The sequence below is a fragment of the Juglans microcarpa x Juglans regia genome, chromosome 5D, assembly GCF_004785595.1.
Source record: "Juglans microcarpa x Juglans regia isolate MS1-56 chromosome 5D, Jm3101_v1.0, whole genome shotgun sequence".
Classification (NCBI taxonomy): domain Eukaryota; kingdom Viridiplantae; phylum Streptophyta; class Magnoliopsida; order Fagales; family Juglandaceae; genus Juglans; species Juglans microcarpa x Juglans regia.
Window position 1 is genome coordinate 3757416 of NC_054602.1, and position 22529 is coordinate 3779944.

At 34.2% G+C, this 22529-nt stretch overlaps 2 protein-coding genes across 2 annotated transcripts; both read left to right on the forward strand.

The window, feature by feature from the left end:
- Positions 1 to 4138: 4138 nt before the first annotated feature.
- Positions 4139 to 4999, forward strand: LOC121264766 (glucan endo-1,3-beta-glucosidase, basic isoform-like). Its single transcript, XM_041168066.1, has one exon. The coding sequence runs from the start codon at positions 4154 to 4156 to the stop codon at positions 4997 to 4999; it is 846 nt and encodes a 281-aa protein (XP_041024000.1). The 5' UTR covers positions 4139 to 4153.
- Positions 5000 to 16639: 11640 nt separating this feature from the next.
- LOC121265113 (glucan endo-1,3-beta-glucosidase, basic isoform-like) lies at positions 16640 to 18977 on the forward strand. Its single transcript, XM_041168601.1, has 2 exons — positions 16640 to 16808; positions 17758 to 18977. The coding sequence occupies exons 1-2, from the start codon at positions 16715 to 16717 to the stop codon at positions 18699 to 18701; spliced, it is 1038 nt and encodes a 345-aa protein (XP_041024535.1). The 5' UTR covers positions 16640 to 16714; the 3' UTR covers positions 18702 to 18977.
- The last annotated feature ends 3552 nt before the right edge of the window (positions 18978 to 22529 follow it).

A 22529-nucleotide genomic window follows, 5' to 3' on the forward strand; every position in this document is an offset into this window, starting at 1 on the left:
AGATATGCTGGAGATTAGACTGTAACTGGTCAAACACTCCATGGGACCCAATCTGCACTCCATGGGAAGGAAGACGAGGGAAGGAATTTTTAGCAACGCACTAAAAAAAAAAAAAAGACTTTTCGGCAAACATATTTTGGCCATTCCTCCAAAATTAATTTAGCCCGCCATTCACTGCGGAAATTTATTAAGCCATCCCCACGTGCACGCGTGTGTATATATATGGCCTACGGAATGGGGGTGGCAAATTATGTTTTTGGCTCGTACTCATGTCGTGTCAAGTTAGAAATATTTGACTATATAACTCAATTTGAACCCAATCCGTTAATCTAAACGTATCAAACTTTCAAATTCTAACTCAACTCATTTAGATAACGAGTCATCTTGTGTCATATTTTTTGACATGTTTAATAATTAACTAGAAATATGTTAACACGATACAAGTCATTTAAATTTATTTATTTCATGTAAATTGGTTGAACTAAACGCATAACTCATTTGATTTGATTAACAAAATTTCATATAAAAGTTAAAATCTATATTTATTAATAACCACAATATCTTAAAAAATATATATCAATATTTTTAAAATTTTAACATATAGTAAAACCAATATTATAAATCACACAATAAAAAATATGAGCATATGTCTAAAATTACAATCCCAACAATAAAAATAATAAAAATATAATTATATTAAAAAATATCAATATTACAACCTAACAATAATAAAATTTTAATTTTGAAATAAATTCTAAACAGGTCAAAACGGATTGATTTTATGTTAAGCAGGTTGACTCGTTTATAAATCGTATCTTAACGGGTCAACCTATTTTGATCCGAATTCATTAATATCAAATTTAGAACCGTCAAATAAATTTGTATCGTTTTCGTATTAAGTTTACAAATCATGTCAAATATTGTTACCCCTACTACCTACTACTAGAGGTTATTAATCTGTTATATACAGAGTCAATATTGACGGCCTCAAGTTTTTATATATTTTACTCTCTATAATATTTATTGCTTGTTTAATGCTATTCTAAATATTTATAATTAATTTTATAGCATTCACTCCAAATTTTATCTTTCTCCCATTTCAAACACTTAAATTCGATAGAAATTTAATTTTTTTTTTATAATTAGTAGGGAAAGAATTTTAGCCCGTCTATCACTCTACGGAAATTAGTTAAGCCACCAAAGTCAATACACACAATATATATATATATATATATATATATATATAGGAATCTAGGATGTTCAAACAAAAATTTCGTTTTATGTTCGTTTTATTATATGTTCAAACAAAAACTTCGTTTTCCTCCTTTCTGCATCCTATCACAAGTATAGTTTGTGATTTGATTGGCATAACCCCAATCTCCAAAATAGAGGTCTTAAGTTCGAAACCCCTCCTCCAACTCAAAAAAAAAAAAAAAAAAAAATGCTAATGCTCATTAACGCATCCACCAACTATATATATAAAATATAATAAATAAAAAAATGTAGTGTGCATCGTCTATAATATTCATTAATAGTCAAGATATCATGTCATTTCATCCGTTTTATTTATCTATTTATTTTAACGGTTGAATATGAATGTTAATGCTATTTATGATCAATTATTGGTAGTTAAATGGTGTAAGATCATGCCAGTTTTTAATGGTTTGATCATGAGATATTGTAAGCTGGTATAAAATTTCTATGAAGAATTCTATTAGTTGGAGGCTAAAAGTGTATTTTCCCCTTAACGCGCTAGTCTTCAGGTTCTTAATTTGAAGTAGGGTTGAGCAAAAATTGAAAAATCTAATTTTGAATCCGACTTCACTCCGATTCTGACAAAATAGAGCTGGAGTCAATTTTTTTTTTTTTTTAATTTTTCAGTCGGACGTGTCACTGAACCTACTTCGACTCTAACTTTATCCTCTGATATTGTACATATGTTATAAAAATATATTTATCTATATATTTATCATATATACTAATATAGTTATGTAATTATATAACTAGAACTTATATAGTTAAATTCAATAATATACTAGTATGAGCTAATTATTATAAAATAATATACTTGTACTATAATATAAATAGACTAATAATAGTTTAGTATATATAAATATCATAGTATTACTAGCATATATAATCAAGTATAGAATAAGTTAGACACTAATATTTAAATAAGTCTAGTATAATAATAATACATATACTAATTTACTAAAGTGTAATAATATGTAATTAGACATTATAGTATAAGTCTTATATAGAAATAAATTAGACATGCACTAGTATATAAATAACTAATAAGTCTAAGTATAATAAGTTAATAACACATGATATTAATTTACTAAAGTATAATAACATATAATTAGACACTAGAAATAAGGTTATAAATAAGTTAGATATTAGTATAATATAATAATATGTAATTAGATACGAAATAATATGTAATACTATAATATGACAACATGTAATTAGAAATTATAGTATAAGTCTAATATAAAAATAAGTTAAATATTAGTATAAAAGTAAATTAGTAGTGAATTATTTAGTTTTAGTTTTAAATTTCTTAGAAGATTTGAAATTTGAAAGCCCATTCTTGATTTTTTGTGAGCTAAATTTGAAGTTACAAAAAATAAAAAACTAAAAGTCCAAATCCGACTCCGCTCCGACAAGTCAAAGTTAGAGTCAGATATCAGCTTACACAAATTGGAGTTGGAGTTCGGATTTGAAGTTCGACAAAGTCAAATTCAGAGTCAATCCAACTCCGACTAAGTCAGTGCTCACCCCTAGTTTGAAGTTGTCAGTTAATGAATCATATTTCTGAGTTTTCTTCGTGTTCTATATATCGTGTCCCGGCCTGCACTAGCATTTTTGTACAAGTACCATGCATGTTCCATAATTGAAAGCTTCTTGTTTGTTATTCCACCAAAATATAAAGTATTACAAAATGTCCAGAGAAATGGTATAAACATATATCCAATTACAAAACTAGCCTCAGAAGGATTCAATTAATTGTGAATATTTCCATTGAGACTATTATAAGGCGATCATGATAATATCGTACGTTGTTCATGATAAACTGTATGTACATATAAAAGTAGCTGTGAGATGAATATGGTATGAAGGTACTTCAATTCCTCTCCCTGTCAAAAACCAAGTCGAAATAAACTTTGACATGATTATTTGTCTTAAAAACGTAAACGGGTTTGTGAAATAATTGCGACATTGTTTTTTTTTTTTTCCCTGAAAAAGCCTTTGGACTGAACTTGGTTTTAGACTCAGCAAGGATGATCCATGTTGCAGGAAGATGCATGCCTACTGAGAAACACCTCTACCGTCATTGGTACCAGTATTAAAAGAAGACCAAAACGAGTAGTACTGCTCATTCTTGTTTGCAAAGTTGTGATCAAGGCATCCATCCAAATACCCTATGATCCGTTGCTTTGGTGTGCTTAACGACCTTTGTTTTGCCTTGGCAGATTCTGTTGCACTCATGTAAGTTCGAAAAATGGGAGAATTTGGCATCAAACTGTCATTACCAGTTGAGTTCTGTTTCGCATGACAGAAAGATCTCCTTGGGAATGACCACTGTGAATCCAGTCCTAGAGAAACTTGCTTCCGTTCATTTCTGGGTTTAATTTGTTTTTGCCCATTCCTGTCACCCACTCCTTCCATATTACATGCCTGCTCTTTGTCTAAAAGTTGTTCTAGCCGGCAGCTCCTCTTTCCGAATTTCTTGTTGTCCACTGATTCCTCCAGCATTTGAGCATTTCTCCTCTCCTAAGAAACATATAATTGTCAAGTTAAGGACAGAGTTCGATCATGTTTTACTACCGGCAGAACTTGTTTTTTTCATGTTCATTTTTTACGAGTAATTCGATGACAATTAAGGAGGAAATTGAGCGCATATTTCAATTGGAACTAAACCATATGCCGTAGGCTTTATATATAGGAGCTCAAGCTGCACAAAGTTTGAGCTAAAAGAAGTGGGGGCCAAGCATGCATTGGCATTTTTATGTATATGTAAAACCATTGATCATTTGTTGTTTAATTGACTCGTGCAGGTGCGCAAGTTGGTGTTTGTTATGGAAGACTTGGTAATCTACCACAGCCTGCAGAAGTTATAGCCCTCAGTAAACAAAACAACATCTGAAGAATGAGAATCTATGATCCAAACCAAGCTATTCTTCGAGCCCTCGGAAGCTCCGACATTGAGCTCATGCTCGGCCTTCCGAACGACAACATTGAAAACATCGCTTCGAGCCTAGCCAATGCAAACGCTTGGGTTCAAAACAACGTGAAAAACTTCGGTAATGTCAGGTTCAAGTATATTGCAGTTGGAAACGAAGTAAAGCCTTCGTATCGATATGCACAGTTCCTTGTCCCCGCCATGCGAAACATTCAAAACGCAGTTTCTGCAGCTGGCCTCCCAAACCAGATCAAAGTTTCCACTGCCGTTGACATTGGAGTACTTGGAGAGTCCTCCCCCCCATCAAGAGGCTCTTTCAAGCCCGAATACAGGCCACTTCTTGATCCTATCATCACCTTCTTAGTGAACAACCGGTCTCCATTACTCGTTAACTTATACCCATATTTCAGTCACATTCGTGACCCCCGAAATGTTCATCTAGACTTTGCCCTTTTCACGGCTCCTTCAGAGGTAGTGAGCGACCCTCCTCGCAGTTATCGTTATCTTTTCGATGCCATTTTAGATGCTGTTTACTCGGCATTGGAGAAAGCCGGCGGGGGGTCATTAGAGATCGTTGTATTGGAGTCCGGTTGGCCTTCAGACGGTGGGGCAACCACATCGCTTGAAAATGAAAGAACTTACATAACGAAGTTGGTTCAGCATGTGAAGGGCGCCAGAGGCACTCCAAAGAGACCTGGAAAGCCGATAGAAACTTATTTGTTTGCCATGTTTGTTGAGAATCAGAAAGAACCAGCTTATGAGAAACACTGGGGGCTCTTTCTTCCAAATAAACAGCCCAAGTTATTAACCTAGATAAATTAGTTTTACAGAATTCTTAGAATATTCTAGACTTTACACTTGTCATTATTTTATTAGTTCTCTTGTAACAGAAACAGTCTTGTAAACTCTATAAAAAGGGACATTGTTCCCTCAATACAATATGGATTTCAGCTATACACAATTATCCTTCTGACATGGTATCAGAGCTGCTCGACTAGCAGTCCTCTTGATCCATGGCCTCCTCTATTTCATCTTCCTCACATGTTGTTACTACCAAGCTAACAACTGAAAATTTTTTGTTATGGAAAGTGCAGATCTCAGCATACCTTAGAGGGCAAGATCTCTATGGATATGTTGATGGAACTCTGCCTTGCCCTTCTCAATTCTTGCCTATCACCACGGAATTCCCCACCAAACAGACCAACCCTAAGTTTCTTTCCCGGACCCGCACAAATCAACTCGTGCTCAGTATACTCGTTACCTCTCTTTCCGGTTCAATCAGTAGCCATGTTCTCTCAGCTGAAACCTCTAGAGCCTTATGGCTTGCCCTGATGTCCATGTTTACATCTCAATCACAGGCAAAAGACTTCCAAATCAGATATCAATTGACTCATCTTTCTCATGGAGATCAAACTATCTCTGATTATTTTGGGAAAGTCCGAAATCTTGCCGACACCCTTGCAGCAACTGGCTCCTCTATTCCTGAAAGGACCTTGCTACTTATCTTCTCACTGGTTTAGGGCCTGCTTATGAGAGTTTCGTAACTTCTGTTACAACTCGCGCTGAACCTTTAACCTCTCACGGACTCTATCAACTCTTACTTGTCCAAGAAAACAGACTGAGTCATGTCTCAAAAATCCTACATGAACCCTCAGCAAATTTTACTTTCTCTCGGGATACACGAGGTCGTGCTCCCTTTCGTGGTGGAAGACAAGGCCGTGGGAGAGGTCGTCATCACTCTCGTGGTGGGCGACAGTTCTCTCAGTCCTCAGGGAACACCCATCAAGCACCTAGTGGGCCTCGCCCTACCTGTCAAGTATGCCAGAAATCGGGCCATGTTGCCCTCCAATGCTACCATAGATTTGATCATTCCTATCAATATGACCCACCCCAATCTTTTTCCGCAAACTATACCTCTTCCCACAACCAAAACACCAGCTCCGATTCAACTTGGTACTCGGACTCCACCGCTACCCATCACATAACCAGCGACTTGAGCAACTTGAATCTGTCATCTGAGCCATATCATGGACCTGAAGCAATCCGTGTTGGAGATGGATCTTGTCTTCCAATTCAGAATTTCGGTGACTCTCTCTTTCATTTAAACTCTTCTAATTTTCGTTTATGCAACCTCCTTCATGTACCTAACATCACCAAGAATCTCGTCTCCGTTCTTCAATTTTGCATCGATAATAATTGTTTCTTTGAGTTGCACTCCACTCATTTCTCTGTGAAGGATACCCGGACCCAGAAAATCCTCCTCACAGGTCCAACTCGTAATGGTCTCTATGTCTTCCCTTCCTCTTCGAGCTCGAGACTTCTCCTTCTACTGCTCTTGGTGAAAGGACCTCTATTTCAAATTGGCATCGGCGTTTGGGGCACCCATCACTCGAGCTTGTCTTTAAAATTTTACACTCCAACTGTTTGTCTTTCGTTTCCAACAAAATGCCTCTCACTTGTTCCGAGTGCCCCTTGGCTAAATGCCATCAGTTGGTTTTTAATTTCAGTAGGGCCGTTTACACAAGGCCCTTACAAGTAGTCAGTGTGGACCTTTGGGGCCCAGTTCCGGTTAATTCAAGGCTTGGTTTTAAATAATATGCTTCATTTGTGGACCACTTTACTCGTTACACATGGTTTTATCCGCTTAAACTAAAATCTGATGTTCAACACATTTTCCACATATTTCTATCTCACGTTGAACGATTATTCAATGTCAAATTAATTACTCTACAAACGGATGGTGGAGGTGAATTCCAACCTCTCACAACAATTTGTCAAAAACTTGGTATTTCTCATAGACTTTCCTGTCCCATACGCATCAACAAAATGGTATAGTTGAAAGAAAGCATCGACATATTGTCGAAACTGGGCTTGCTTTGCTAGCCCATGCTTCTCTTCCTAAATCATATTGGTCTGATGCTTTTGAAACAGCAGTTTATTTAATTAATCTTCTACCTACAAAAATCCTCAACAATAAATCTCCTCATTCAATTGTTTTCAACCATGATCCAGATTATAACTCCCTCAAAGTTTTTGGTTGCAAATGTTTTCCCAATATCAGATCATACAATAAAAATAAACTTCTCTTTCGATCTACTCCATGTTTGTTCTTGGGCTATAGTCCACATCACAAAGGATATAAGTGTTTGGATCTTAAGTCCAATAGGCTATATATTTCAAGGGATGTGACTTTTCATGAAGATGAGTTTCCCTTTTCGGAGCCCAGTCAAACCACACCTCAAGCCCCGTCCATACCCGCTGCTCACTTACCTCTCTTTCCTCAATCTATCCTTGGTCCATACCCTGGCCCAATCATCGATCCGCTCACTCCCTTACCCACCAATACTTCATCTAGCCCATTACTGCCCAATCCATTACCCGACCCTTCATCTTCCAATACATCTAACCTTAATTCTCCAGATAATTCCTCATCTCTTGCGCCGCTGCTTCCGTCTTCTTCTACTCCTATAAATACTTCTTCGTCTTCTTCTATTCTTCGACCACCACGGTCTCCCATCATCACCTGAAGCAAAACAAATTCCTCTCGTCCCTGAACCTCCACAGATGGCACCATTCCTTTTCCATCACGGCATTGTTTCCTCTCCATGGCTATGGTACCAGATGATCCTTCAAGCTTCTCAGTTGCATCCAAATTTTCAGAGTGGCGAGATGCAATGTCTCAAGAGCATAATGCTCTCCTTCACAACAAAACTTGGAGTTTGGTACCCTCTGATCCTTCTTATAATGTTCTTGGTTGTCGTTGGGTTTTTAAAACCAAATTTAACTCTGATGGAACCTTGGAACGTAGAAAGGCTAGACTGGTAGCTAAAGGCTATCACCAGCAGCCTGGCCTTGATTACCATGATACCTTTAGTCCGGTAGTCAAACCGACTACCCTACGTTTGGTTCTCTCAATTGCTGTGACTCGTGGCTGGCCTCTGCGCCAGTTGGATATACAAAATGCCTTTTTGCATGGATCACTGTCTGATATTGTTTACATGCAACAGCCTCAGGGCTTTATTGATTCAAATTTTCCTAAACATGTTTGCAAGCTTCATAAAGCGATTTATGTTCTGAAGCAGGCCCCGAGGGCCTGGTTTGCACAATTAAGCTCTTGGTTAACTGATTATGGTTTTTCTGCTTCTCAATCTGATCCGTCTCTGTTCATATTGCATCATGGTGATTTACACATGTTCTTTCTGATTTATGTTGATGACTTTGTTCTGACATCATCCAAGCCGAGTGCCATTAACAGCTTTGTCAATGATTTGGGTCTTGCATTTCCTGTCAAGGATCTAGGCAAACTCTCCTATTTCCTTGGTCTCGAAATTGACTACTCTGACTCTGGACTTTTTCTTTCTCAACATAAGTACATCAAAGACTTACTTGTTAGAAGCAACATGATTCATGCTAAACCCATCACCTCTCCTATGTCTGCATCTCTCAAGCTCTCACAGTTTGATACTCCCTCCTTTGATGATACTACTTTGTTTAGAAGTATAGTTGGTGCTTTACAATATTTGTCTTTTACTAGACCTGACATATCCTTCTCAGTAAACAAAGTATGTCAATTCATGCATTCCCCAAAACAATCTCATTGGTCGGCTGTTAAAAGAATTTTGAGGTATCTTAAGGCCACAATAAATTATGGCTTGATGTTCAAATTTCTTTCACCCTTCACTCTTCATGCCTACTCAGATGCAGACTAGGCAGGATGCCCAGATGACAGAAGATCAACATCTGGTTCTTGTGTTTATTTGGGAAACCATCTTATTTCTTGGAGTTCAAAGAAACAAAAGACAGTTGCAAGATCTAGTACAGAAGCAGAATACAACTCACTTGCATCCACTGCTGCAGAATTAATTTGGTTGCAAAAACTGATTCGGGAGTTGGGTCTTTTTCTTCCTAAATCTCCAATTTTGTGGTGTGATAACATTGGCGCAACATACTTATCTGCCAACCTTGTTTATCACTCCAAGACAAAGCATATGGACATTGATTATCATTTTGTTCGTGATCGGGTTGCTGCCAAGAGTCTAACAGTTGCCCACTGCAGTTCCAAAGATCAGTTGGCTGATGTACTGACAAAGCCCTTAGTTTCTGATACATTTTTTAAGTTTAGAACGAGTCTCACTGTGGTTGAAACCCTATTGGACTCGAGAGGACGTATTAACCTAGATAAATTAGTTTTACAGAATTCTTAGAATATTCTAGACTTTACACTTGTCATTATCTTATTAGTTCTCTTGTAACAGAAACAGTGTTGTAAACTCTATAAAAAGGGACACTGTTCCCTCAATACAATATAGATTTCAGCTATACACAATTATCCTTCTGACACAAGTTTCAAGTTACTTTTGGTTAAGAATAGTATTAGATCGATCATATACGGAATAAGTGCAACTTTGGTGCACAATATGACAATAAATTACAGTACTGATCTGCGCGCTTGTAATCCCATACTATGCATGATTGCTGTCTACTGTCTAGAATCATATCATGAGTAATTAAGATATATATATATATATATATATATATATATATATATCCGAGTTTACAATGATCGATCTGCCTTGAATATCCGAGTTTACAATTATAGATCATACAACTACTTATTAATTGTGCAACGTACGTAGTACCCTACGGTATTTAATAATATTGCTTGTAACTTGGACGAACGTCCTTGGCATTAAATATTAATGTGAAATTCACATGCTTAGGGACAAAATGTAAAATAATTCACATGTTCTTGTCCCAAAAGTTCAAATCTGTCTAGCACGTACAATTTCGTCTCGAATGATTTTTTTTTTTTTTTTTGGGCATGAACTTTTAATTTGGAACAAAATGATCAGGATGGAAAATTTTCATCTCAAACCGTCTTTAGGGACAAATAAAATCCCAATTTTTTGAAACAAAAAGTCTCATCCCAAAAAATAAAATTAATTAATTTCAAGCTTGTAGCGAAGAATGTTTGGAACAAATAATTTTATGGTCACTACGGCAAGCTAGCCTTCCCGGCCCAAAGGGGATTCACCCTCAGTAATTTATAAAATAATTAGCAGTAGTACTATTGCATGCAATAAAAAAATAATATATATCTATATATAGCATAATTCGATGACAAATTTAAGAGAAATAGTTCATACATATATATATATATATATATATATATATATATATATACTAGCAATGGGATTATGTGCTAGGCACGTTTGCCCTGTATTATTATAAAATAAATTATTCTAAAATATAAACATCTAGTGTAGAAGAAGAAAATTTAATAATAAGATCTACGAGGATAATATAACTTATTCCAGTTAGAAACTACTAATTCAAATAGCAATAAGTTTAACTAACCTAGCTATGACTCAAACCCTGAACCTTCAATCTCATGAAGTATTGATTGAGTTGAATCATTGCACATTTTATACATCTAGAACTAATATATTTCAATTATTTCATGACATTATTATTGGTTTTAAATAGAAAAAATAGTTAAGAGGCATAGATCCGAGTTGTGAATTAAATTGGTTAATAGTATGATTTATGTTTAATTTTATAACTTGTGAATGTTTCTTCACATACACAATACATATTTGATATTTTATTCTTCATTTTTTTTTTCTTCTGGTTTCTATTTTATTTAGGCCAATAAATGCACAACATTAGCTGACCAAAAGTGGAAAAGCAACGTCTTTACAAACAAATGAAGGACCCCTTCAATCCCATTCTGCACGTTTGACCCATTCGACATTTCTAGATTTCTAGATGCCTACCAATAAAATATTATGTAGTATAATTCAAGAGAAGCTCAAATAAATGAAGTCTATAGGTTGCAAAATATAAAAGTAAAAGGAAGAGTGGGTTGGCGAAAAAAAAAAAAAAAGCAGCAGCTTAATTTACTTAAAAAGAAGCAGAATTTTTGTGTAGAGGCATTGATGAAAAACAAAAGTAGTCAAACATAAAATACTGTTTATTACTGTTTATCTATCCATAGTCTCTTTTTAAGTATAAGGATATATATATATTATATATATATATATATCTATATATTATACACAGTAATATTACTATTGCAAATATCCGCGCGCAACTTTGATCCGAATTTTCCACATAACACTATCATGATCATGACAAGCTGGATGATGATCAGTGGCACTAGTCTATCTATCTGGTCATGATGCATGCGCTTAAAAGAAGCATGCCTTGAAGCATATTAATTGGATCCAATTGAAATTTAATCTATGATCTCAGGTAATATTCCATATTTATTGGACGTAGCACTCAGAATATTTTGGATTGGTTTCCACTATATATATATATATATATATATATATATATATATATATTCTTATACTTAAAAGAGCGTATCGGCTGATGAATAATAATGAACAGTAATGAACAATATATACTTCTGTCTTCCACTTATGTTCCTGATTTGTACAACCTCACAGCAAATACAGACCAAATTCACTGTAAATCATCTCAAAATCACTGTAAGATGATTACAAACTCACCGTAAATCATCCTAATTATACAAAATCACAAAATGTAGAAATTTACAAAATCACAAAATGGGAGAGGTAGAGGCTCGGTTGGGCATGGAGGAGCAGGGGAGATGCCGTGGAAGGCTGGTGGAGTGTCGTGGGCTGTAGGCGGCGGATCTAGGCCGTCATGGTGGTGCAGTGGCATGTGGTTGGATAATGGCGGCGCTACGAGGAGAAACTCGTGCGTGTAGAGGCGCTGCGTCTGTGGGGCTAGTGAGGAGCTACGGGTGGTGGGTTTCATGGAAGTGGTCCACAGCGTGAGGGGAACTCGGTGGTGGTGCTTGGTGGAGCTGGGGCTGAGCCGCGGTGGCACAAGGGTGGAGAACTGGTGCGTTGAGACCTATTTCGAGTTGCTCGCGTGTGACTAAGAGAGGAGCTACTAAAGGGCTTCGAAGGTGGGGCTTGGTCGCCGGCGTGAAGGGAAGCCGGTGAGGTGGTCAGTGATGCCGCAGGGTGGCGCACGGTGGCACTAGGCTGCTTGAGGGAGGAGATCGGGTGAGAGAGAGGGTAGACGTGAAGCGGAAGGAGAGAGAGAGAGAGAGAGAGAGAGAGAGAGAGAGAGAGAGAGAGAAAATGAGGAGAAAATGAAAGTTTTAGAGATTTAAATCCCAACTCTTCATCTTAAGTCCCAAATTTAATTCAACAGTAGAAATTTAAACACTGATTTAAACTATTTTAAAATAGATAATTAAAATATAAATATCATATCATCCATAAGCTATCAAATTTATTTTATAAAATACTAATATTTCATCATTAAATAAATAATGAAATTTTGTTAAATATTTTTAAGAAAGTAAAACCATATAAATAATTAGAGTTTTAACATAATTTAAATATGATAATATACTTAATTAACTAAATTAGGCAAACATCCAATGGACGTTACTCTATTAATAGTCATGTGTATATATATATATATATATCAAACTGACTCGATCCTATGATTACCAATATTCTACAGTATGCGGCTATCAAAGTTTCCAAGAATTATATTAGCACTATCTCGTCATGAATGGAAGAAGATCAATTATAGTCCAAGGATAAGGAGAAAAAAGGATTTTCTTATGTTAGGGGTAAATGCACATTAATGCATTTACGAATATTGGAAATATTGGTCTAAGATTCTAATTTGTAAATTGTTGAATAAATATATCGCTTGACTGAGAAAGGTATACTTATATATTTTGTTAATTATATTCCCCATATCTTAAAATTGAGCCCTAGCTAGCTAACTGCGTGCCTTTCATATGATAATAAATAATTAAGATCAAAAGATGAGATAAAATGAGATCAATTAGTCCAAAGATAAGGAGAAAAAAAAAAGATTTTTCTATGATAGGCGTAAATGCACATTAATGCATTTACGGATATTGGAAATATTGGTCTAAGACTCTAACATCGTCTCGTGGAAATATTAATGCATTTACTCAATTTCGAAATGCAATCAAATATAAGCCAAAGGTACTTCAAATTAATGATCGTTCAGAAATTGTTTTCATGATTGCAACTTGCCACCCCTTAGTAATGGAGTGATTGTGTGACTAGCTACATTAATGTTTGGTAAAATAGCATAAAAATCCAGAAAAATATAGGTTAAGCTGGAATAAGATCGAGTTATTGCAAGTGTTGTCTAGACGTTGTATGGATCTGCAGTCCATCGAGTTTCAGCACATGGGCTCATTACCCTCAAAGAGAGGCAAGTAATGAAATTGGTTATTTGGAGAAAATGTACCTTTTTTTTTTTTTTGTTTTCTCTGAACAAGTAGTCTTTATTAGAAACTATGGAAACATTAGGGACAACTGTTCTAGGTGCAGGAAATTAAAAGTACAAATTAACAGTAGTAAATAGCTTAGATAGGTGGATCTTTTTCACTATGAAATTCCAACAGACATTGGAGGATCCTATTTAGGAGTATGCTATTTAATATGTTGTTGGTTGTTATCTATTGCACAATAGAATACGCGCATCGATTTTGAAAATGACGTAATTTTGTTGTTGTCCACTCCTCAAAACTTCGTAGAAAGAACTATGTGTCACTGATGATGCCCTCAATTATCCAATTGGTGTTTTGATGTGGCTGTTGCAAAACTGCTATGACTTTTTATAAATCTCTTTCTATGATAATCTTTTTTAGTTGTCTTGAATGTGTTTCTTGAACACCTATGAGTGCTGCTATAGCTTCCCCTTGATGTGGATTACAGCAAGTTGGGAATTTTGTTACTATAAACTGGATTGATCCATTGTGTGCCCTGTCAATCGCTACTGAGGTGCTGCCATGTGGTCTTACTACCACGTAAAATGTGATTGAGAAATGCTCTTGTGATGAGAGAGACCTTTCATGGAGGTTGATTAGTGTTTTCCACTCCCATATCTTGTTGTGATCTTTACAAATTGGTCGATGGGAGTGGTTTTGGACTCATGGATGCTCATGTTTCATCTATACGACAAGGTGTCCATTGCAATAATGGTTGCATACGTATGAGAAAATGTTCAGAAAGAAACAATGAAAAACCGAATAGTAGACTATTCGACGGGAAAACAAATAGTTCCACAACTACTCGTGCAACGTACGTCCTACGGTATTTGATAATATTGCTTGTAACTTGGACGGATGTCCTCGGCATTAATTATTGATGTGAAATTCACATGTTTAGGGACAAAATGTAAAATAATTCACATGTTCTTGTCCCAAAAGTTCAAATCTGTCTAGCACGTACAATTTCGTCCCAATTTTTTTTTTTTTTGGCATGAACTTTTAATTTGGAACAAATAAAATCCCAGTTTTTTGAAATAAAAATTCTCATCCCAAAAAATCAAATTAATTAATCCCAGTCTATCAACTAATCAAATTAATTAATCCCAGTCTATCGTAAGTTGATGACAAATTTAAGAGAAATAGTTCATATATACATACATATATATATATATATACAGTAATATTACTATTGCAAATATCCGCGTGTAACTTTGATCTCAATTTTCCACGTATACAACACTAGCATGATCATGAAATGCTGGATGATGATCAGTGGCACTAGTCTATCTATCTGGTCATGCATGCGCTTAAAAGAAGAAGCATGCCTTGAAGCATATTCATTGGATCCAATTGAAATTTGATGATTACGAAAATGGACCTTAAGTTGGGTGCTCTATGATCTCTGGTAATATTCCATATTTATTGGACGCAGCACTTTTAAAAAATTGTGAGGTTCAGTATTATAAAATTAATTTTCTTTTCATATGGGTTCTTATTGATTCAATTTTTTTTTAAAATAATTACACGACATTTACAAACTTACTACCGTAACTTATATCATTTCTCAAAAAGTAATTAACCCATGTTAATTCGTTTTATGTTCAAACAAAAACTTTTGCATCGGTGCATCCTATAATAAATTTAGTGCCGGCCTGTATGCTATATATATTGTTTATATATATATATATATAGGAATCTATGATGTTCAAACAAAAACTTCTGCATCCTATAATAAATTTAATGCCGGCCAAATATGGCCGGCATTAAATTTATTATAGGATGCAGAAGTTTTTGTCTGAACATATAATAAAACGAACATAAAACGAAGTTTTTGTTTGAACATCCTAGATTCCTATATATATATATATATATATATATATATATTGTGTGTATTGACGTTGGTGGCTTAACTAATTTCCGTAGAGTGATTGACGGGCTAAAATTCTTTCCCTACTAATTATAAAAAAAATTAAATTTCTATCGAATTTAAGTGTTTGAAATGGGAGAAAGATAAAATTTGGAGTGAATGCTATAACATTAATTATAAATATTTAGAATAGCAGTAAACAAGCAATAAATATTATAGAGTAAAATATATAAAAACTTGAGGCCGTCAATATTGACTCTGTATATAACAGATTAATAACCTCTAGTAGTAGATAGTAGGAGTAACAATATTTGACATGATTTGTAAACTTAATATGAACACGATACAAATTTATTTGACGGTTCTAAATTTGATATTAATGAATTCGGATCAAAATAGGTTGACCCGTTAAGATACGATTTATAAACGAGTCAACCTGCTTAACACAAAATCAATCTGTTTTGACCTGTTTAGGATTTATTTCAAAATTAAAATTTTATTATTGTTAGGTTGTAATATTGATATTTTTCAATATAATTATATTTTTATTATTTTTATTGTTGGGATTGTAATTTTAGACCTATACTCATATTTTTTATTGTGTGATTTATAATATTGGTTTTACTATATGTTAAAATTTAAAAAATATTGATATATATTTTTTAAGATATTGTGGTTATTAATAAATATAGATTTTAACTTTTATATGAAATTTTGTTAATCAAATCAAATGAGTTATGCGTTTAGTTCAACCAATTTACATGAAATAAATAAATTTAAATGACTTGTATCGTGTTAACATATTTCTAGTTAATTATTAAACGGGTCAAAAAATATGACACAAGATGACTCGTTATCTAAATGAGTTGAGTTAGAGTTTGAAAGTTTGATACGTTTAATTTAACGGATTGGGTTCAAATTGAGTTATATAGTCAAATATTTCTAACTTGACACGACATGAATACGAGCTAAAAACATAATTTGCCACCCCTATCCCGTAGGCCATATATATACACACGCGCGCACGTGGAGATGGCTTAATTAATTTCCGCAGTGTTTGGCGGGCTAAATTAATTTTGGAGGAATGGCCAAAATATGTTTGCCGAAAAGTCTTTTTTTTATTAGTGCGTTGCTAAAAATTCCTTCCCTCGTCTTCCTTCCCATGGAGTGCAAATTGCGTCCCATGGAGTGTTTGACCAGTTACAGTCTAGTCTCCAGCATATCTAGTCGCCATATACCCACCCCTATCTATTCTCTATAAAGGGCAGCTAATTAGCGTTTTGAAGCATAGTTGATTTTCTTCTTCTCGCTAGCTCCTTTACTCTTCCTTTCTCCTCAAAGATTTCCTCCATTCATGGCTACATCTCATTCAATCAGGAAATTCCCTTCCATGGTGTCCATAATGCTACTACTCTTTGGGATGCTAATGGCTGGCCTGGACATTACAGGTCTCTCTCTCTCTCTCTCTCTCTCTCTCTCTCTCTAAACTAGCTAGTAGAATAACAACATCAATATAAGAGTACTCTTTAAAAAAAAAAAAAAACTCTTTTAAAAAAAACTACAATTTGATTCCCTTAGGATGGCCAATGATCGCCTAGTGGCATGGGGAGGGGTGGCCAGTGTAACTTTTAATTCCCTCTAGGTGTGACCATAAAAGCTTGACTCGCTGAGGTATGTTCGTTTTGAGCCATAACTATTGACCTCATTTGGAGCAGCTTGTCACCGCAATCACACTAAAGTGCTAGCATGCAAAGCCTCCCAAGATTTGTAAGTTGTTTTGAACTTGTGACCTCAATTAAGTAAAAGAGGGAAGAACGATTCCCTAACCTTTTGCCAATTAGGTGACCACCTTAGTGGTCAAGCTGTAGTTATTGATCTTATATAAACCTCGATATAAGTCGTACCACCCTGAATTATATAACATGTGCGCAGCTTGAAAATTAAAATCGGTAACAAGAGTTCATTTTCGAAAATGTAAGAGCAACACTGCATGCATGCATGCTATTTAAAGTACTTGTCGTTCATGTGTTAATCATGCATGACAATAATCAAATGACGTACCAAGATATATAAAAGGTCAACTAATTTCAAAACAGTAGCTTTCATCGGGATATGTTATATATATATATATATATATATATATATATATCTGATCTAAACCTGCATCATGTTGAATTTCATGCTGATCTCGACAAACGTATACGTCCCATATATGCTGCATGCATCTTATGTACGTGTGGAATGTCTGGCCACTCATGTACCAAATTAATACTATTCGATATATAACATATTTCTCATTCACAAGAACAAAATCTCATTTTCAACATGACCTAGTTATGATCAGCGGATGAGGACATATATAATTAAAATTTAACATGTTTTTTCAATCTAACGCAGCTGCGCAGATTGGTGTTTGTTATGGAATGCTTGGAAACAACTTACCATCCCCAAGAGAAGTTGTAGAGCTCTATAAACAATACAACATCCGAAGAATGCGACTATATGGCCAAAACCAAGCTGCTCAACAAGCCCTCGGAGGCACCAACATCGAGCTCATGCTGGGTGTCCCTGATGAAGAGCTTCAAGGCATTGCTTCAAATCAAGCCACTGCAAATGCATGGGTCCGAAACCATGTGCAAAATTATGGGAATGTGAATTTCAAGTACATTGCGGTTGGCAATGAAATAAAGCCAAACGGTCCATATGCACGGTATCTTCTCCCTGCCATGCAAAACATTCAAACTGCAATCTCTAATGCTGGCCTGGGGAACAAAATCAAAGTTTCCACTCCTACTTTTGCAGCTGCTCTCGGAGAGTCCTACCCTCCATCAAAAGGCTCATTCAATTCCGAATACCAAGCACTTCTTGGTCCCATCATCCGTTTCTTAGTGAATAACAACTCCCCATTACTCATTAACATTTACCCATATTTCAGTTACATTGGCAACACTGCTAGCATTCGTCTTGAGTATGCTCTTTTCACTTCTCCACAAGTTGTCGTGCAGGACGGCCGGTACGGGTACCGTAACCTTTTCGATGCCATTTTGGATGCCTTCTATTGGGCACTAGAAAGGGCCGGCGGGGGGTCTTTGCGGATCGTCGTTTCCGAGACCGGTTGGCCGTCCGGTGGAGGGCAGGCGACAAAAATAAATAATGCAAGAACTTACAACACGAACTTGGCTAAGCATGTGAAGGGAGGAACTCCAAAGAAGCCCGGTAGCCCTATAGAAACTTACGTTTTTGCCATGTTTGATGAGAACCAGAAGAATCCAGATTATGAGAAATATTGGGGGCTGTTTTTACCGAATAAAACGCCTAAATACAGTATTGATTTCAGTTAAGAATACCATGTAGTAGTCAGATCAGTCGAATAAACTATAAGACTAGGACGAGACTCGTCCATGCAGTGGTACTGTTTTATGATATTGTGAATTAAGAGAAGTCCAACCAGGACTTTTCCTTTGGAATAAGGGCAGCTTTGGGTTGCATAATTGCATTACTACAATATATAGCTAGCTAAGACAGACTTTATACTTCCGCATTAATGTCAGGGACTCGAGTTTCTGTGTTTGTACCCATAAATATTGTTTCATGATAAAAGTATATTTTCCGTTCTATATAATTACGGTGGAAAATGCTATACTTGCAAACGGAAAACCAGAATCTTTTATCCACTGACATGGCAGCTTTTATTAAATAAAAATTTTATAAATAATTACTTTTACATATTCTTTATACACTCAATTGACTGTATATTAAAAAAATTGATACAATTAATCATACCAATAAAATATGTAAAGAATACGTAAAAACAACTGTATATATCAAAATTCCAGACACCTACAGTTTTTTCTCACGTGGGCAAAAATCTCCCATATCTCAAACCCTCGCTTCTTCTATTGCTTTTTCTCTTGGTGGGGCAAACTGCAAAGTCAGATAAAACGGCCGTAACAAAAAGTCAGAAACTTTAGTACTTATTCTATCATAATAGAAATGATAGAATTTGGATAGTAAATTCAATCTCATTATTATAATTTTTTTAAATTTTTATATAAAATATAATAAATAATTTAATTTTTTTAAATACTAAAATAATAATAATATTAAAAATTTAATATTATAATAATATTTTATTCAATTTTAACTTTTATTTAAAATCATCTCATCTTATTCTCCCAACTATACAAAGTAAGCCCCATGAAGAATTTGGATCACTTTTCCTCCCACTCGTAAATTAATATGATTCACAACAGCTAGTATACCCTTCTTAAAAGAGCTTTTCAAGGAATAAATTCTTCGGGAAGAAGTCATGAACACCAACTTGGATAATTCTCGATGATTATAAAAGAAAGTTTGCAACAGTAAACTTGGAATCGTACCATAAAATTTATATAAGCAAATGAGACCTGACAGAAAGGGAAGAAACAGCTTTTAATATGTTTTAAATTAATTTTGATATCAGTCAACTGTAAAAGTTGGATTAAAATAGTTCTAAACAAGAAATGAGACATCGAATCAGGATTTGAGAGGGGTGGTGCATGGGTATAAGGTGGGAGAGTAAGCACATTCTTGAAACAGATCTCGTACCAGAGCTAGAGAAATTCAAAAGTAGAGAAAATCGAGAAAATCCAAAGCTAGAATAAGCGGTTAGAGAAATCCAAAACTAGAAAAATTGGAGAAAATCCAAAGCTAGAACAAGTGGCTAGAGAAAATCCACACCAAACTGGCCGGAGAAATCGAAAACTAGACAAAATCCACACCAGACGGAAGACTTTGGTTGTGTTTTGCTGTTGTACCAAATTCAATTCACCTCAAACTTATAATTGATGAACTTATTATTTTTTCAACTTTTCATAAAAAAAATTAAACTTATCTTAATCTAAAAATACTACTATTCACTAATCCCATGTTTCTAATCATTGAAATCCTGCGGCTGGACTGATCTACCAACTCGAATCCATTGCCGAAACTGTAAAAAACAGATCAGAACTACAGAATATCGTCCCAAACTTGTACATGTGCAATTACTGAATATATATTGAGAATTGACCAGCACTAGTATTGACTTATGCATCTTCATCTTCATATTCAAATTTGAATAATATCCTTTTAAATTCATCTATATTGGCTCATGCATCTCTAAATTTTTGCATAGCTATGAATTTGAAGAACCGCTATTCACTCTTCAAACATTATTTTACTATTTTTATCTCTCCTATCCATTAAAATTAACTTTGTAGAATTTATATTAAGATGATTTTGATACATAAAATTTGTATTAAGTTGATAAAATAAAGTGGATGCTAATTGCAAAATATATATAAAAAAGAATTTTAGGAAAAAAATGATTCAATAATACATAATCCAATGTGGAAGTTTTTCTTGATATACAAAATCAATATTTAAAAGATGTAATTTTGAATAAGCATATAGAGAAACCAATGCTAGTGCTCATTGCCAAATATCTGTGACCTGATTGGCATAACCCCAGCCTCCAAAATGAAGGTCTTGAGTTCGAAACCCCTCCTCCAACTAAAAAAAAAATGCTAGTGCTCATTAACACATCCACTAACTATACATATAAAATAAAATAAATAAAAAAATGTAGTGTGCATCGTCTATAATATTCATTAATAGTCAAGATATCATGTCATATCATCCGTTTTATTTATCTATTTATTTTAACGGTTGAATATGAATGTTAATGCTATTTATGATCAATTATTGGTAGTTAAATGGTGTAAGATCATGCCAATTTTTAATGGTTTGATCATGAGATGTAAGCTGGTATAAAATTTCTATGAAGAATTGTATTAGTTGGAGGCTAAAAGTGTATTTTCCCCTTAACGCGCTAGTCTTTAAGGTTCTTAGTTTGAAGTAGGGTTGAGCAAAATTTGGTAAATCCAATTTTGAATCCGACTCCACTCCGATTTTGACAAAATAGAGTTGGAGTCAAATTTTTTTTTTTTTTAATTTTTCAGTTGGATGTGTCACTGAACCGACTTCGACTCTAACTTTATCCTCTGATATTGTACATATGTTATAAAAATATATTTATCTATATATTTATCATATATACTAATATAGTTATGTAATTATATAACTAGAACTTATATAGTTAAATTCAATAATATACTAGTATGAGCTAATTATTATAAAATAATATACTTGTACTATAATATAAATATACTAATGATAGTTTAGTATATGTAAATATCATAGTATTACTAGCATACATAATCAAGTATAGAAATAAGTTAGACACTAGTATTTAAATAAGTCTAGTATAATAATAATACATATACTAATTTACTAAAGTGTAATAATATGTAATTAGACACTATAAAGTCTAGTATATAATTAAGTTAGAAATAAGTTAGATATTAGTATAATAACATGTAATTAGACACTCTAGTATAAGTTTTGTATAGAAATAAATTAGACATGCACTAATATAGAAATAACTAATAAGTCTAAGTATAATAAGTTAATTACACATGGTATTAATTTACTAAAGTATAATAACATGTAATTAAACACTAGAAATAAGTTATAAATAAGTTAGATATTAGTATAATATAATAACATGTAATACTATAGTATAATAACATATAATTAGATACAAAATAATATGTAATACTATAATATGACAACATGTAATTAGACATTATAGTATAAGCCTAGTATAAAAATAAGTTAGATATTAGTATAAAAGTAAATTAATTAGCAGTGAATTATTTAGTTTTAATTTTAATTTTCTTAGAAAATTTGAAATTTGAAAGCCCATTCTTTATTTTTTGTGAACTAAATATGAAGTTAAAAAAATCAAAAACTGAAAGCCCAAATCCGACTCCGTTCTGACAAGTCAAAGTTGGAGTCAGATTTGAGCCTACACAAATTGGAGTTGGAGTTCGACAAATTAAGTTGGATTCGGAGTCAATCCAATTCTGATTAAGTCAATGCTCACCCTAGATTGAAGTTGTCAGTTAATTAATCATATTTATGAGCTTTCTTCGTGTTCTATATATCGTGTCCCGGCCTGCACTAGCATTTTTGTACAAGTACCATGCATGTTCCATAATTGAAAGCTTCCTGTTTGTTATTCCACCAAAATATATAGTATTACAAAATGTCCAGAGAGATGGTATAAACATATATCCAATTACAAA

Coding starts and splice junctions, on each gene's coding strand:
- LOC121265113 (XM_041168601.1), top strand. CDS start 16,715: ATGGCTACATCTCATTCAATCAGGAAATTCCCTTCCATGGTGTCCATA. Junction 16,809..17,757: donor GGCTGGCCTGGACATTACAG/GTCTCTCTCTCT, acceptor AATCTAACGCAG/CTGCGCAGATTGGTGTTTGT.
- LOC121264766 (XM_041168066.1), top strand. CDS start 4,154: ATGAGAATCTATGATCCAAACCAAGCTATTCTTCGAGCCCTCGGAAGC.